Raw genomic sequence first — 13,327 nt, 5'->3', positions numbered from 1 at the left:
AAATACACATACATGTACAAACAATACATATACAGGATCTTGCATATTATAATCAAAGTGCTGAGGCACTGAGTCCAGGAAGACCTCAAGGTAATCAAAAATATTCATGTAACCAAATTGTAAGCTAAATAAACAGATCAAAACTTAGTCCTGTCAAAGAATAATCATTTGTTTTAACGCTGTGTGTATTTATACAGTTCATTTATCAATATATATTTTGGATCTTCTTTTTTATCATTGCTTTTGGTATTCCTGGCTGTACACGTACGTTGACGTCCCCAAATTTCTTAACACTTAAATTAGCATTTCTTACAAAATACGAATTCCACCGAAAATCACTGAATATCAATATTCGATGACTTTTCAGAGTAAGAATGGATCCACACCTTGAAATTTCGGTTTTGAGATATATGAAGTAGAAATGAATCCTGCAGACAGGAGGAAGTTGAACAAAGGACTAATCTCAAGGGAGGAAATTTAAATGCTCACTTTGATGCAAAATCTTTTTGTAATAAATTAAAACTAAAATTTGTCTTTGTCGTTGTTGTCTAGATTAGGCTATGGGTTTAACTCATATTACATTTCTCGAGCAATTTAAGATTCCAATTAAGTTGGAAAGTCCATGGTATAGAGATGTTGTGAATACATGGAATATGATGATGTCTTTATCATAAATGCATTTTGAGTATAAATCCATCTTTTTTTTCTCTCCAAAACAAAAAAAAAAACAGCTAGTGAACCCATACCCCATGAGTACCACTTTTTTATGATGAATCACTATTGCTGAGTGTTTTATACATGTCTGCCTTCAATAATGTTTGTGCATTTCTTTCACTTTTTTCTGCATGATTGTTTCACAAATATGTAAATATTACATTACAAGTAACTCTTATGTTTTGCAAATATATAAGTGCTAAGAAATCAGGCTTCATATTTTTATAGTTTTTTATTCAGAGATTTTGACATACACATTTACAGCTGCTTCATGCATCACATACATGTACCAGCACTTGAGAATCATGAACTTTGTTTCATGCTTAAATAGTGTCCCAGCAGAGAAATGATCTATTCTACATTTGCTTTCTTCTCACTTGATTTAGTGAAACTTCTAAGTGATAACCACTGAAAAGAAATCAAGGGAAAAATCATAACAGTGTCTGATATATGCAAAATGTTACAATGTAAATTCATGAAAATATACATGTAATTTAAGCATATAATATGGAGAAACCTCCTCTTGTTGGGAAATATTGTTACATGTACATATAATTTCTTGTAAATCAGGCAAAAATAATGGTTGGGTGGTTATAACAGTACCAGGTTTTTACTGGGTTTTAAACCACCTGGTCAATATTCCCACAGTGATCAATACTGGCCCATTGAAATTTTGCAAACAATATTTCTGTCATTATTCTTAGTTTTTATCCTACATTAAAAATGTTATTACAGTGTATATCTACTACATTTCAGTGTTCTTCGGTTTTATTCTTTTAATTTCTCTATCAGCTGTATTAACTAACATTTCTTTCTCTAAAATAATTCAAATTTATCTGAAATAACATACAAACTTTACAAAAATGTACAGTGTATTTCATGAGCACATCTTTGTTTCAATAACTATTTATAACAGGTAACACAAGTAAGAGTAGAACAGGTTACTTTTCACATGTCCTCGTTAAAACAACATCCCCTCATAACCAGGAAGATAATAAAAAGTGGTTTGAAATGATGAGTTTAAAACAATAAATTAAAGTCATTTCATTTACCAGACAAAAACCTTCTACATACAGAAAATGGAAAGATTGCTAGGGTTATTGCATTAGGGCCTCTTCCATGTATGATTTTAGCTACCTGCTGATTTATAATGATGTTTGGACTCCCATTTCAAAATCTCTGGATCCATCCCTGAATGTTGATTTATCTATGGGCAATTAATGTCACATTGTAAAGTAGAAAAAAAAATTAGATACATATATTACTATATTACAAATATAGTTCCATGTATGAAATCTGTAATTGATACTGTACTGCATATGCCAGTGACCATAGTTAGAGTACATGCACGTGTGTTTTTTTAGTTTTCAGTGTAAATTTCTTGTTCACAGACATACAAATGTAAACTGCAAATTTTGCTAAGAAATATGACTACACTGTTCTACACTAGCAATAAAATACATTATACCTATCACTAGTTTTGAACATTTTAAATAACAGTGTACATACAAAGTATATGAATAAATAATGTATACCTTCAACACTTACCTAGTACATTGTACATGTAAGAATGTCCATGAAAATCAGCTCTTAGAAAAGGTTTACTTTTGGTATCCTTGATATCCAACACATTTTCAATGCACTTTCATGGACACAGAATTTTTAACTTAACTGTGTCTTTTTGTGTCATAAGAATCCTGTTTGTTACTTTGTGATCTATCTGCATTCTAAAATGTATCTGGTTTATCTTGACAATGTACTAAAAAAAGAACCATATTGATAATCAGTTATGACTTACATGGGTGTAATACAGTCATGTACACTGTATTACTATTTCTTTAAATTCCGTACTGTATAGTACCAGCCAAAATCTGTATCACATGCAGTATCAACAGGAGACTCCTATATCAACTCAAGGGAGGCTGGGCCACTGGCCCGCGGGGTGATATGGGTCGAGAGTTGATACTGCATATGAAACAGATTTTTGCATGTCATGTTCCATATTTCTTATATTTTATCTATACAAAATGTACTTCAATTTTCTTCTGTGCAAGGTGTGATATATTATGATATGCAGCATCTGTCTAGGCGTGTGATATAGGGTATGCCATATAGGTCTGTGAGTGTGATTTAGGGAATGCAATATACATGTAGGTCAATGGGTGTGCTACACAATATGCGATATAGGACTAGGCGTGTGATATAAGGTATGCAATATGTGTCTGTGGGTGTGATATATAGGGTACTTGGGTTTAGGGGTATGATATACGGTATGCGATATAAGTCTAAGGGTGTGACGTAGCGTACGTTATTGGTGTCATTTTTGGTAACGTCGAAATCGGCAAAACTTGACGTCTTTTTTGTATTGCGACGTACATCGTTCTATAATCGTTATATGTAAAAAGAAGTGTGCTTGATTAATTTATAACGCACACGACATGTTTTATTATTTAATTATCCGATTCGATATTTATTTTTCGTACGTTTTGGTCAATTGAAATGATCAGATTACATCCTGATATGGTAAATAGTTTAGCATTAACCATTTAAAAATGATTTGAAGGACATTTTATCCTATGAGAAAAATGTTAAGGATTATGAAAACAAATTTCGTGATGTGAAAAAAATTAAAACACCCTCACTAAAACAGAAAGCCAACAAACCTACAAGCAAAAAAGTCAGTAGCACCCCTCGGAAATCATATTGTGAAACTGTATAAAGTGAATCTTTCCTATTTGGTTTTATATCTCAAATGTAGATGTATGTTGATATTTCCGAATACATGTACTCGTTTCGGAATTTTATAAGGTCTGTTTAAATAATTAAACATTGCTAAATATTTTGAGAAAACAAATTCTTGGCAAATCTCCCTCTTTGAGAAAATTTGAGAGCGAAATATCCCGTTTTTATTATACAACGAAAAAAAAAACGTGCGGTCGTATAATGTTATGGCATAGTCGTCGTCGTCGTCGTGGTCTGGGGACATTTCGTTTCCGGGCGATAACTTTAGTTGTGGTTGACGAATTGTTCTGACATGTTGATATGATTTTACAAAGAACTAAGAAGATCCCTATTTAATTTGGACTTTGTTGCCCCTGTCGCATTTGAAAAAGGGGCAAAAAGTGTAAAATACGTATTTTATTAAAACCCATGAAGATTGGTTGCTTTCTTCGATTTTAAATATTCTATTTTAATGTGTTCTTTATTTAATTCGGCTTAACAAATGTGCAGCAGATTTTATGTGTTTTGGACCGTTTTTAAGTTATAGGGGTCAAAGTTGAGCAACATTAGTAATCCTCATTAGTAATCCTGCCTGCATTTTTCAATCAGATTTCGAATATCTCTTTCGGTTTTCGAGTTATAAGGGGTCAAAAAGGCCACGCCAGAATAAATCATTTTTTTGTTTCGTTTTGGTCCGATTTGAGAAAAAAATAAAAAAAATATTTTTGCAATATTTGTATGGCTTATTATATCTTACAGGTAAAATAATTCTCCAGAGGTAATTAGACGATCATGAAATACGTTGATTTTACAATATTCCACTAGAAAATACTTTGATGCAGGCACGCTGATCCCGATTTCACCAGGACATCATTGCATATGAACAGACAGGAGTGCGCACAAGGGGGAGGGGGCTTTCTTCTTTCTGTCTTCTTTTCAACATTTCTTTCATTATTCTATCAGATTCGCTAAAATCGTTTTTTTTTTTTTTTTCATTACGTCCACAGTCGTTATAATTTAATCTAGTGTCGTAACTTTTCAATATTTTATTGTTTTCAAAATTGCAAAATTGACGTTAAAAGATTTTTGGTAGACACGGTTTTACATAGAGGAGGATGAATACACTTTTAAGTATATGGAGAAATCGACTCAATACCATTTGCCTTTTTGAACAATTCGTTCGAATTTCGCATGGTGTACGCGTGAATAAATAAAATATATAAATTTTAGATTTTGTGACATTTTGGTTAGACACAGTCAAATTGCTGCTCTTAGATGCATGTTCAACCAAGTACCATTATTTTTAGGATATACTATCTGCAGCATATATACATGTAAAATTCAAAATTTCATGATTATTAGTTCACTCAAAGCTGACGAAAAAAGCTTTTGATAAAGACTGAGTAGCACGCAAAGTGTAGAAAACGTCGGGAAAAGACAACGTGACGTCACAACATACGTGCGTATTTATCTACTATTAGACAATAAAAATCATTATTTTATTAGAATAAACATGATATTCTGAATATTTATACAGTCCTTTAAGCGTGAATATCCTTCGGGAAAAATACTATTCGTTGTTATATTTTACAACCATAAGCAAGAAATTAAAGTAGCCAATGGCCAACGTTGAAAAAAAAAAGATTTCTGACATAATTGAAATATGGACAAAAAGGCTTTTAACAAAAAGACGGATGAAACATTTTATATATAATTTCATCGGGGTTATGTAATAAAATGTCAATATAGTTAATAAAAGTCCCGATTAAAGAAAGCTGTTCGCATAACTTTAAAAAAAAAATGTCTAACATTTTGTCTTCAAATCGGTTTCTTTCCATTTTTACAATGGCCACATCAAAGGGGAGATATTTGTGATATTGTTATACGCTTTAATCTTATCATTACGTCATGAAAAATATGACATCGTCTGCAACACTAACTGCTCTTTCCCCCCAAAAAAAATGTGTTTTATCGAAATACGCCAAGAAACAATTTAGATGTATTGGTGAAATGGAAAGCAAGCATTTCTTAATGTTACCCGTCCACATATGAAAATGGACGTTCTTGCGATCGAATAATGCTTTCCCTCCACAATTAACGGCATCTTTCAAAGATTTATGTTTGTAATCTTAAAACAACACCCAATTTCAAACATTTTAATATCTGTATTGACTTCGATAACTCCACATTCTAATAGCAATATTTCGGTTTTCGTAATCAGCCCCAGTTCAATCCAATGTGACACCAACAACGTACGCAACGTGTGTGCAATGTAAGTCTATGGCTTGGATATACAGAAGGCAATACAAGTCTAGGGGTGTAATATAGAATGCAATATAGGTCTAGGGATGATATAGAAAGCAATATAGGTCTAGGGGTGATATACGGTATGCAATATAGGTCTAGGGGTGATATACGATATGCAATATAGGTCTAGGGGTGATATAGAAAGCAATATAGGTCTAGGGGTGATATACGATATGCAATATAGGTCTAGGGGTGATATACGATATGCAATATAGGTCTAGGAGTGATATACGATATGCAATATAGGTCGGGGGTGATATAGAAAGCAATATAGGTCTAGGGGTGATATACAATATGCAATATAGGTCTAGGGGTGACATACGATATGCAATATAGGTCTAGGGGTGATATAGAAAGCAATATAGGTCTAGGGGTGATATAGAAAGCAATATAGGTCTAGGGGTAATATAGAAAGCAATATAGGTCTAGGGGTGATATATACAGTAGGAGATATGTCTAGTGATGTGATACACGGTATGTGATACATGTCTAGGGGTGTGATATGTGGTATGTGTATTGGTCTATGGGTGTGATATAGGGTATGTAATAAAAGTCTATGGTCGGTGTGGAAGTTTGGATTTAGGAACATGTACAAGTGTATGAATAATGTCACGGCTATTATGTCCACTCACGTCCCATAAATAACTATTTTACTGGATACCCCTCCTTTTTGATAGTTCAAGATTAGCTACTGAATGTGATATGTCAAATGACCTCCTTTCATCCTTGCCGTTGAAGCAGAGACATTGTTTATATCTCCGCTTTGAAATCATAATAATTTAACAATTCTGTTTATTTTCTATTTTAAATACTTCATTGTTTGCTACATGTATGTACAAGTAAACTTTGCAAGGAAAATAACTCGGAGTGTTATTTTGGTAGTTATATGTTGAAATGTCTACCCTGGTTACGTACTTTGGTTGCCGACGATCTCTAAGTCAAGTTCAGTCTATAGACTTCCTTGACAAAAACCGGATGATGTTTTTCTTTTTTTTTTTGAAAAATCTGACAAGTTTCTGTATAATATGACAGAACATTAACATTCCTTTCAGTTTGTATTCTGTTGGGTAATAAGTATTATTCCTAGGTATGAACTTCTGACGAATGATTTTCAATTTTTTTCATTTGACATATAAACAGATAATGGAATTCATCTCCTATCCCTTCCCCACAGAGATTACAAATTCTCTCCTCCTATGGAACCGCGTTCCATCTCCCTGTTTCTACAAGAAACTTATATTGGAACATCTGAACTTGGCTATGTTTACCCTATCATAAGAATTAAGCCTGAATAAATGTTCTTCAAAACTAAATTCTACCTTAACTAAAAAAATAGTCCCCTGGAAACATTTTTCATTTGTGAAAACCATCGTTGGATGAATTCATTATTTAATTGTCTAGATATCAAATTTATAACACCTTTTTATTCATTGGTACTTGGTCGTTCCATACTCCGTCCGTTATCATCAAACATTGACTTGATGTAAGATATCCGTATCTATAGTGTATTATAAATGATTTTGTTCATGTGATTTGAGGATATTGAGTACATATAATATAGAAGATAACTTATTGTTATCAAGCAACAAATTGTTCCAAAATAACTACATTTTATTATAGTTTCCATATAAAACTTTCCTAATTCACCGTTAACCTTATAATTAGATGTTATTGACTTTCAAAATATTCTTACTAAATTTTAGGTGTATGTTTCAATATCATCCTTATGTTCAAAACCCCATATTTCTGAAGCATATTGTAAAATGGGACTGACCAATGAGTCAAACAATTTCAGCTGTAAATCAATAGGTACATATGTATACTTATATTCCTATATTTCATGTTAAGCGCAAATAAAGCTTTTTGTACATGTTCTATTAGCATTTTTCTCGCAGAACAAAATTTCCATTATAATTGAATAGTATCCTAAGATAACAGTATAAATCTAAACTTAACGTTTCAAGATTTTGGTCACACATCTTAAACTCAATATTATGGTTAACTTTTCCCTTACTGAAAAACACAACCTTTGTCTTGTTGGAGTTTACTCTGAGTTTCCATATATCGCAGCGTGTTACAAAATAAAACTAAATGCATTTTGTAGTCCATCTGCAGACTCGGTTATTAAAAATGTATCGTAAGCATATAAAATGAGAAAGAGTTTAATATACAAGTACACATCCAATTGAAAGACTCTAGACACATGTTCGAAATTCTGTATGATGATTCTACGCCTTTGTCTACAATACATGACTCAAAATCGTTCAAGAACAATGAAAACAGAAGGGAAATGAATTTCAACCCTGTTTCACTCCAATATGTGACAAAAATATTCTGAGATATTATTTCCCTTTTTAAAACAAGTTTTTATATGTTGATACATAGTACATGTATAAGTTCTGACCATATTTTTATCTTATTTTTGTTTGTTGGTTTGTTTGGTTTTTTTAGTGAAAAAGGCTGTTCTGAGATTCTGTAACTTAAAAGTAAATCTAAACCCAGACTAAATCACCATATTTCCTCTTTTTTGTAAGGTCAGCTTGTTCACAAGGCATGTCTAAATTTGACGATACCTGATTTAGTACATCGTTACAGTAAAATGGTTTTAGTTTCCATTGCTTAAACTTTTCACTGATATATTGCCCGGATGCAGTGTTACTATGATAATACCATTCAATAAAAACACCATTGACTTTTCCACTTCCAAAAAGTTTTTCAGATCCTTCTACAATTGGCTTTTCGAATCCCTGAGTGTCCATTTTTATAAAGATTTTTTCCATTGACTTGAATTCGTCTAAATCTAGAAAGTCGTTTAACATCGCCGCTTTCATAGGAACAGTTTTCCGCCTGTAAAATTGACCAAAAATATTCGACATTTCGTTGACCATATTAGCATCGCCCTGATCAACGAAACCAAGGGCAAATTGTCCTTTGACAGGAAGTACAAACTGGACATCTTCATGACTGTTGCTGAGAGCATTATGTACGATAGTAATTTTGTCCTGGAACTTATTTTCAATGATAGAAGCACACAGATGCTGAGTGTTTTGAACTGTCGGCTCAACACCAATGACTTTTCTTCCAAGTGTAGCTAACTGCAACGCAAGTACCCCCAAATTCACACCACAGTCAATAACTTCGATTGATGGATCATTCTGGATGTGTTTTACAATCGAATTAATTCCCCATGGTTCCCAAGTGTTATTTTTAGCAATTCCATTCGACACGATGTCCTCTTCGGGTTCGTTAATAAATATGGGTATTTTATCTGTCTTAGTTTTGATGTGTCCTTTCCAGAAGTAATGCTTTGTTTTCATTCTACCTAGCGCATGCCTACTACAGACTGAATAGTTCCTATTCCAGACACCGTTGTTGAAACTGTACACTACAACATCTGGAACTTTACCACCACTAAAATCTTTGTCTTTAGAAATGTTTTCTGCAAAAGATTTCGGAATATAAACTAGTTTTATAATATCCTAAGCTGACACGCAATAGCTTATACGTACATTTTGTTTGCTCGGACTTAATGCGATTGCATTTCTAATCAAATAAAAGACGCAATGAATCTGCCTAAGGACTGACGGAAATGATGATTGAAATCATTTTGTAAACATTTGAATCATGGGAAGGCCTCTGTAAGCATAATTTATAACACGGAAGAACCTCTGCACACAAAACTTTAAAGTTTTCATCGTTTATTTATAGACTAATTGTCTACTGTTCACACACGTTACTAAGAGTTAATTAACTAAGAGGGAAATCATGGGAACTAACATCCGAACGACAATCAAAAAGATATAAACAAAGGATTACAGCTATATACATGGAAAAAAGACACACACAGAAAAGAACATGAAATAATCAAAATAACACATTAAAAGAAACGGAAGTAAATGAGCAACCCAGACTCTTCTAAAACCTGAAAGTAGGGATCAGATAAATCGGTAGGGTAAGCATCTTTCGTAGAAACATCCGCCGAGTTGCCCATGAAATGTCACGTCCAGAGCTTATGAAAAAGGAAAGATAAGCTATGACACGGTGAAGCCGGTTCAAATGGTGCAGATGGATACACCGTAGCATTTTTTGTTTGTTTGCCTAGTTGTCAGGTTATTTTGTGTTATACAATTTTCTTTCTTCGTGTGAAGAAGGAATTCTAGGCGATCATTTCTCAGATCATTTTCTCAATTAACACGCAGTTAGTACGAAATTAAAACAATTTTCCATAAGGGATGGTTCCAGTGTCGTTAGGTTGATCTTACCCAGTTACAACAAATGCTATTTTGTTGCATATATTGTATCTCTTCGAACCTTAATAATTATGCCATATATGAGATCATGTGACCAGAAAAAAAATGACCGCCCAGAAAGTAACCAGTACGCAGCGCACAAAAAATATATATTAAATTACTTTTGTCTGAGAATATTCTCAACTGGCAATGAAATTCAACTACTTTGATTTGCATAAAATTTAATAATTTTGGATATTTGTAATCATACAGTTTTATAGTACTGACTGCCCTGGGAAGCACGTCATAATACGCGAGTGGAGGAGGTTTCACTTCAACTTCTGATAAATAGAGTAGCCGTTTGGCGTACGTTACCCAACCCCTTCCACATTATTTAATAGATTTTTAAAATGTATAGTTTTCATTGAGTTGATAATCAAGCAGATTTGGTTGGTGATTCGTAAAGCCTTTTGTCATCTTGGAAACTTATAATTGTAACTGTTGAATTTTCATAGATGAACTACATTTCCCCCCGCACCACACCGCCTAATGCTTTTTGATGAAATTCTACAGTGGTATGTTTTAAACTGCAGGATAGTGTTACTATAACAACAATCTATGCGAACACTGACACGCAAATGGCCTGGACCATATGCGTTAACATATACTTTGTTGAACCATTCGCGTACGGCCAGATCGTACGTGGATACTCGGTTCCATGAACTGGACTTAATCATGAGTTTCTAGATCATATGCGTATATTTTGGAAAACATCTTCAAATTAACACAAGACAATTTACAAAATGTGACAATGACGCATCTGTCAATATGTTGTGTTTGTTTATGTACGATCAATGACCGCTCAGGAAAGTTTAAACCATTTTATGCTTGAATCCAGTTATATGAATCTTGTTTAATTCTTTACTCTATAATTTATAGTTTACGATTCGTTAAAAACGGTTGACATTTTTGTAAAGTTTGAGGAAAATGCTTATTTGGCATGAATTAAGATTGGCAAGATTATACATGCACAATCGCACTATACGAATATTTTTATACGAATATACGGGCTGTACGCCCCATGCGGATACCTGTATGACCTTGACTATATATTTAAATACACTGTATGTCACACAAGTCTGAATAATTTGGTCATCCTAATGTTTTCTATAGAAAATCGGATACAAAATCTGTAAGTTATTGTCCACAGTAAATTTACGTACCTTCGTCTTGTTTAAAAGACTGTGAAGAGATAAATTTGGTAAAGAATAAGCAAGCTGCAATAATAATTAGCGTAAAACATCCTAGCTGGTATAATGGAGGCCATCTTCTTCCCATCCTGTCGATATTCAAAATGATAAGATTATCATTCATATAATGAATGATGCTATAACGAGTAAAATACATGTAGTTTCTTCGATGGTGGTTATGCTACTGTTCTGCAGTATAAATTGTTTCGTAGAACAAAAAAAATCAGATCTCTTTAGCAATTTTCACTATATCAAAAATAATATAACAGACCCTTTTGTGGTAAGTTAATGAGCATGCTCAGTATACACTTCCGCGAGGTAGGGCTTGGGTAGAACAGAAGAATTTTCCTCGCAGAAATGTGTATTGAGCATGCTCTGCGCACGTTCATCGAGTAGTCTACAATTAGCATAAAAGGGTCTATATGTACCCTACTACTATGGGTAGTCCCAATTTATGGAAAAAGTAAAACTTATTCACTTTAATTGCATACAATAATTTAGTGTTTAGTATATATATAATGGGGTGGTTTTGAGTAAATGAGGACAACCAGCAAAAAAGACCGAATCCAAATTTTTGGAAGGCGATTCCAACTCAGAAACTTATAAAAATTTGAGTTTTATAGCGATTACCACAAAAGATTCGTTCTTCTACTACAACAGATTAAAAAAGCGTTTGAAACGGAACATGATTTAAAAAAAAAACAAAAAAAAAACAAAAAAAAAAAAACTACTGTCTTACCATAAACGATGAAAATACGTAATGTATGTGTAAATGGTTCAAATGCTATGAACATCAGCTTCAGTGGTTTTTTTAAATATCTACGCACTAGTACGTGAATAGTAATAACAAAATTACTGAACTGAATCTAATCAATAGGAATAGTCAGTATCACAAATAGCAATATCAGGGTAAAAACTCGAAAGTTGGAAATAAACTGCAATGGCACTGACTTAGTACAGGCAATTCAGAATGAAAGGTTGGTTAAACCAGACTTTATAGCACACTTAACCTACCCGAAAATAAAAAGAACAAAATAAATAATGATGTAAATTCAAGTCACAAGTTTTAATGTAGAAAGTCTTCAACTGTGTTGGCAAAGTGCGTCAAGTTCAAAATGAAAAAAAAATATACGAGTAAAAACTACAGAAATGAATTTGTAAATATTATGAAAATCTGTCAGCAAAAGAATATTGTTAATATATAAGATATGAGTACCGAAAATAGAATTTTTATATGCAACGTATGGGACATATTGTCATATAACGTTGGACCAAAATCTGCATAAGCATAATTTAACACCGATCGATTAACATTTAAATCACCGAAGGCGAATACAGGCACGGACCACCTTCCAGTTTTTTGGAAACCATTTGGGTAATATGGAAAGAAAATCACTGACGCGTGATGATGCCCGCCCCTCTTTGCTCGGTCAGTGCTCTCCCATTTTTTTCAATTCCTGCATCTGTCCATAACCACGGTATTAAAGACAAGGTCACCTTGTCCGAATTTCCTCTGCATGATCCTGCAATCCTGCAAAAAGTACGGTCATCGTAGGTTTGCTTGTGAAACGGTGGCTAGATAGATGATAATGGATGCATTTGATTAAGAGCATTAATCTTTACATCTGATTAATTGTGCACCCAGAAATGACCGCTTTGACAAAATTAATAATAAAAAATAGAGATTTCTTTTGTTTCTGTGAAAAGAACAGTACAATACAGGACAAGTAAAAATACCACACAATTCAATGTTAAAACAAACAAACAGAAAACAATAATAATATTATAAACTTGTTAATGCATAGAAGAATCATAATAATCATTCATAACATTACACAAATGCACACTATCGAATATCTTTCATTTCCAAATTCATTTTGTGCATTTCATAAACACCTGCTATAATATGCAACATTCATCATAATCATTAGCGGAAAAATAAACTAAAGTTTCTCATTATCATCTATACTCGAAAAGGTAGGAACAACTTCAATGAATCTACTCGTATGTATTTTTTTTCTAAGACGGAAAGGGAGGTATAAAGTGAATGTGTCTACCTGAGACTTTCGTTACTAACATGTAAAATATAACACATGCAAGATTCTT

At 33.1% G+C, this 13,327-nt stretch overlaps 1 protein-coding gene and 1 long non-coding RNA gene across 2 annotated transcripts; both read right to left on the bottom strand.

The window, feature by feature from the left end:
• Positions 1 to 934: 934 nt before the first annotated feature.
• Positions 935 to 2,394, bottom strand: LOC148598917 (uncharacterized). Its single transcript, XR_015918724.1, has 2 exons — positions 2,263 to 2,394; positions 935 to 1,122 (listed from the first exon to the last, which is right to left on the bottom strand). It is a non-coding gene; the product is annotated as an uncharacterized LOC148598917 (long non-coding RNA).
• Positions 2,395 to 7,888: 5,494 nt separating this feature from the next.
• Positions 7,889 to 11,510, bottom strand: LOC148598916 (uncharacterized). Its single transcript, XM_088562237.1, has 2 exons — positions 11,195 to 11,510; positions 7,889 to 9,181 (listed from the first exon to the last, which is right to left on the bottom strand). The coding sequence occupies exons 1-2, from the start codon at positions 11,376 to 11,378 to the stop codon at positions 8,235 to 8,237; spliced, it is 1,131 nt and encodes a 376-aa protein (XP_088418363.1). The 5' UTR covers positions 11,379 to 11,510; the 3' UTR covers positions 7,889 to 8,234.
• Positions 11,511 to 13,327: the final 1,817 nt, after the last annotated feature.

This window comes from Perna viridis, chromosome 14 (genome assembly GCF_037379345.1).
Source record: "Perna viridis isolate PV_CMFRI_1.1 ecotype Kerala chromosome 14, ASM3737934v1, whole genome shotgun sequence".
NCBI lineage: Eukaryota > Metazoa > Mollusca > Bivalvia > Mytilida > Mytilidae > Perna > Perna viridis.
This window is presented reverse-complemented; position numbering and strand designations above follow the sequence as displayed.

Excerpts from the sequence above, each read along its gene's own strand:
- LOC148598916 (XM_088562237.1), bottom strand. The coding sequence starts at position 11,378 with ATGTATTTTACTCGTTATAGCATCATTCATTATATGAATGATAATCTT. Across the intron at positions 9,182-11,194 it reads GTCTTTTAAACAAGACGAAG|AAAACATTTCTAAAGACAAA; the intron begins GTACGTAAATTT and ends AATCTTTTGCAG.